At 33.0% G+C, this 4,527-nt stretch overlaps 1 protein-coding gene across 1 annotated transcript in view; it reads left to right on the top strand.

Moving 5' to 3' along the window:
• Positions 1 to 4,527, top strand: part of ZBBX (zinc finger, B-box domain containing) — a 114,431-nt gene that overhangs the window by 96,194 nt on the left and 13,710 nt on the right. The window contains exon 17 of the mRNA XM_012640159.1: positions 3,512 to 3,769. Coding sequence (XP_012495613.1) covers positions 3,512 to 3,769 — 258 coding nt within the window. The remainder of the gene's footprint in view (positions 1 to 3,511; positions 3,770 to 4,527) is intronic.

The following is a 4,527-nucleotide window of genomic DNA, read 5'->3' as shown; positions in this document are numbered from 1 at the left end:
GTAGCCACAATGGCTTTCTTTCTGTTTTTAGACAGGTCATGCTTACTTACTTCTTAGCCTTAGAGTTTGCTCTTCCCTCTGATCCAGGATGCTTTGCAACCTCCTTCTCCATCTCCACACTCTTCTCTTCCTATGATTGGTTCTTTCCCATTATTCAGTCTCAGTCCAGACACTCCCGTTTCAGAAAGGCCCTCTGAGATCACCCTATCTAATGCTGGTCTTTTGAGTCCCTCTATCACATTTACTTTCATTTATCTTTCTCTTAGAAACTATCACCATCTAATATTGTCTTTTTTCCCTGCTGTCTCCCACCCTTGATTGGAAAAAAAAACAAAGACCAGCCTGTGATGTTCACTGGTGTATCATCAGGGATAGAACAGGACCTGGCACCTTGTAAGTGCTAAATAAGTGTTTCTGAATGATTGGAGTAGAATGGTAGGACTGTGTGTTAGCTTGGAGTGCAACTTGAGGGTAGGGGCCATGTCTCATTTACTTTGAATACTCTGATCCTGACACAGTGCCTGTCAGTTTCAGAAGCTGATAAATCATTTTATTGTTGAATTGGATTGAGTATTAATTAGCAAGTTCTCAGAGTTGGATGGGGCTTTAAGACATTGTACTGTCCAACTCCTTAATTCTTGTGCCTTACATCATAGGATGATTTCTAAATCAGTGAGATGACACAATAGATTTTAGGCTACCCAGTTTAGCATTCTTTCCACCAAACCAGGCTGCTAAATAGATTTCCATGTATGTTTCAAGAACTCTTAGAAAAACATTTCTATTTTTTTATGTATAAATTATTAGCACTTTATACAATGGGAAAAGAATGTAAATAGACAGTAATTTTTTGCAGCCTTTATTTGGGATTAAAATATTGGATCCTTTCATAAGTATGTTATTTGTTATTAAAGCACTCTCCAAAAATCACATTGCTATAATTATATTTCATCTAATTCCAATGTTCTACTTTGGATAGCAATAACAATTATCATTGTATTAAATACTTTTCTGTGAATGATTCATATTTTCATATCCTTATTAGTATTCTTGTGTACATTGATATAATCCGAAGGCACCATAGAATCTTGTCTTCTCAATATCTGGCATAGCTTCATCATGGAGCATATATTCTGTAGCTAATACCAAGGAAAATCTTGGTGTTACATTTAGAGTATAGCTGTGATCATATTAATAATTTCCTAAGATTAAATTGCTAGTGATGGCACAGTTACTACAAAAGTAATTTCTTATGTTTATAATCTATCAACTGGACTTTTAAAAATTATGGAGTGATTGTGGCATTTTTAATTAGTGCTAGTCTTATTGTTGGGTAAAATCTTAACCTTGTTAATAACATTAATAAGCTTATACATTAAACACTACAGAGAATTATGTCATGACCTAAATGAACAATAAACAATAAACAAATAAAATCAAGGACCAAATCAAAGCCTCTTTTATCTCTTTCTGTGTTCTGGTTTCTTTAAATTACACTTTGAGCATATTTCCAGTAAGAAAGGAGGTCTGTCTCTGTCTGCTGTGTGTTAAGCAAAAGTCTGACCCATTTTCTGGGTATACTTTTTTCTCAATTGGGATCAACTTCAAATACTGTGGCAATCTGATGTTGTAAGAGTTTAGCAGTGTTTGTGCTTGTCTGAATTTTCTGAAGGGCATCTATATTAAATTTTTCTTACTTTGTATTTGTCTTTGTTGGCAGAAGTCTAGTCCTTACTAATAATATGTTACTTTTTTAAAAAAAATAAGAGTTCTAAATTCCTTCAAATTTTACCTTGATTGAGACATATCATAGATACAAGAGTATGGTTTTCTCCATAGATCGAGAACTTTTTGTTTATATAGTGAATTATTGTTATGCTCACTGATTTGTGCTGCTACTGCTATTCCTACTATTCCTACTATTGCTTCATTGTGTAGGAATGGCAAATTTGCTTTTCCTGAGACCTATGAATAAAATACTGATTCTTTACATATTATAGATAAAAGAGAAAATCACTTCCAAATTCTAGTCATCAAAATAACTCCTAGGGATATTTTTATATATTTTTTAAAACATAGGCACATTTTAGTTATTTTTCTTTAGAATTGTCTCTGAGCACAGACACAAACAAGTTCAGAATCTTATTTTAATGTATTCATAATTCCATTAAAACAAAAATTGCTCTAAAATTTGATTTCTGAAATATTCATTAAAAACTGGTGCCCTTTGGGACTTATTTTAGTCATTTTTAATTGCTTCAATAATTATGTACTGTATTCATATTCTTCTTAGGGTATTAGCTACATTCTAAGTAGATTTTTTTTAAGTTAAAAAAAGGCAAACTCAATAGTCATTAAATGTTTAGTATGCAACATCTACCTGTAGTCACTTTTTTGAATTTTACATTTTCTTTTGAGTCATTAGAGTGGGCGTAATGTTATATGGCATATGTTCAGACAAATCTTGGTTTTAATGATAATGACAATTGCACTTTAAAGAATCCAATATTTTATACAAAGCCAGTTTGTATTAGGGAAATGCAAAGTTATTATAAAAATTATATTTACTATAAATATATTAATCCAAATCAGAACAATGATTTAGTACATTGAAAAATTTACCTGCACAATGAATTTTTAATTTGCACTTTGAAAATTACCTTGGCCTTATTGAAGAATCTTTTGTGAGAAATACCAAATTATAAGCTAGTTATGTCGTATTAGTGTAAGATTTGAAGAGGTTTTTTTTTCCTACTGTGAAAGAAACATATATGTTGAAAAAATCAACTAAGTCAATCTTTGAAACAGATGGAGACAAAGTAGTTACTGCCCTAGTGGAACAATGTAATAACATGACAGATCTGTGCTTCTGGAACTTTTCCACTACTGTGCCCTATAATGTAGAAGAGAGTAAGCTCATATTTAGGAAAATTAGAGACATGATCTTAATTTTTTTAAGGTCTGTGTTTGTCTAAAAATTCACACAGATTTTGCGTATTAGCCTCTTTTGTCTCCATATTTTTTAATATAAGAATAAATTACACCCCATCAAGTAAAATTCGTTCACTAAGAATTTGCATCATGTTTATTTTATGAGTTTTTTCTGTTACAAGGTACAGTGTGATAATTGTCCTAGAATTTAAGAAACATGGCACACACAATGCTTGGCTTTGAGATAGATCATAAGATTGTGTGTTGTTTTGGTCTAAAGTTTACTTGGTTTACAGATATTTTGCTTTAGTTAATATTAAAGTTAGTTTGTCTTTTTCTGACTGTAGAAAAATTTAAAAAAATAATTACCCAGAAGTGCTCCTTATGACATTGGGAAAATAATTTGAGATTAAAAAATTGTTGTTAGCTAGAATGTATAATAACCAAAAGTTAACTTTCTCATAAACTCTGTTGCATGAACTTAAGTGCTCTTTGTGCAGGGGGCTGGTATTTTGCATCTTTAAGTACTCATTCAAAGTTTTAAAAAGTTGATTTAAAAAAATTTTACTTTTCATTTTAGTCCAGAAATCACAGAGACCTTCAACAGCAAATTTACCACTTTCCAACTCTGTTAAAAAAAGCTCCAGCTGCCTTTCATCCTCTCATCTTCGATCAAGAAGTGCAGCTGCTCGATCATTGTCTACAGCTGCTTCTGAAATTTCAGAAATTGAATATATTGATATTACTGACCAGTACGAGCTTTTCTTAGATGACACTGCTGACCAACAAACCTTAGACAGTTTGGAAAAAGAATTAAATGTACTGAGAAATCTTTCAGGTAATGGCATTTTTTTCATTGTAGGTAATGTTAACTCTACCCTTTGCCTGATTCTTCATATTTCACTCTAAGAAAACAAGCAAACAAACAAAAAAGTCATTCCCTTTCTTTCTTTACCCATCAGCCTTTGTATCTTCTTTCTTGGATATACCCTGCTATCACCCTGGAAATATTATAAAATGTGTGACTATCCAGCCACACCAGAGGTGGTCTCCTTGGCCTACATAACACACAGCTATGTTGTGGCATGAGTACTTTCATGTGCACAGAAAAAAATCTTTTTCTCTCCTTTATACAAACCCAATGAAGGATTAACCTCGATTGCTTTATGAAAGCCACTGTCCAACACTCTTGTTGGAGAATCGAGCTGTTAGATTTTTTAAAGCAGTGCATTTCAAGCTTCAATGTACACAGATCCTTTGGGGGATCTTGTTAAAATGCAGATTCTGATTAGTACGTCTGGGGTCAGGTGAGATTCTGTACGTCTAATGAGTGACCCAGGTGATGCTAATGTTGTTGGTTGGCAGATCACAGCTTGAGGAGGAGAAATTATGCTTGTACATTCTATTTCCAACCTTAATGGAGATAGTTTAGCAAACAGCGACCATATTCTTGAACATGCAAAGGTCTAGTTCAGTAATGTAACGTCAGGGAAAGTAATCCTTTTATTTTCATCAGAGAGTCATTCACTCAATTTGAAAGAAGCCAGCTGCAGATCCAAGAGGCAAGCTGGAAAATTCTCTGGTCCTGTGTATTTC

The sequence above is a fragment of the Propithecus coquereli genome, unplaced genomic scaffold, assembly GCF_000956105.1.
Source record: "Propithecus coquereli isolate 6110/MARCELLA unplaced genomic scaffold, Pcoq_1.0 Scaffold15, whole genome shotgun sequence".
Classification (NCBI taxonomy): domain Eukaryota; kingdom Metazoa; phylum Chordata; class Mammalia; order Primates; family Indriidae; genus Propithecus; species Propithecus coquereli.
This window is presented reverse-complemented; position numbering and strand designations above follow the sequence as displayed.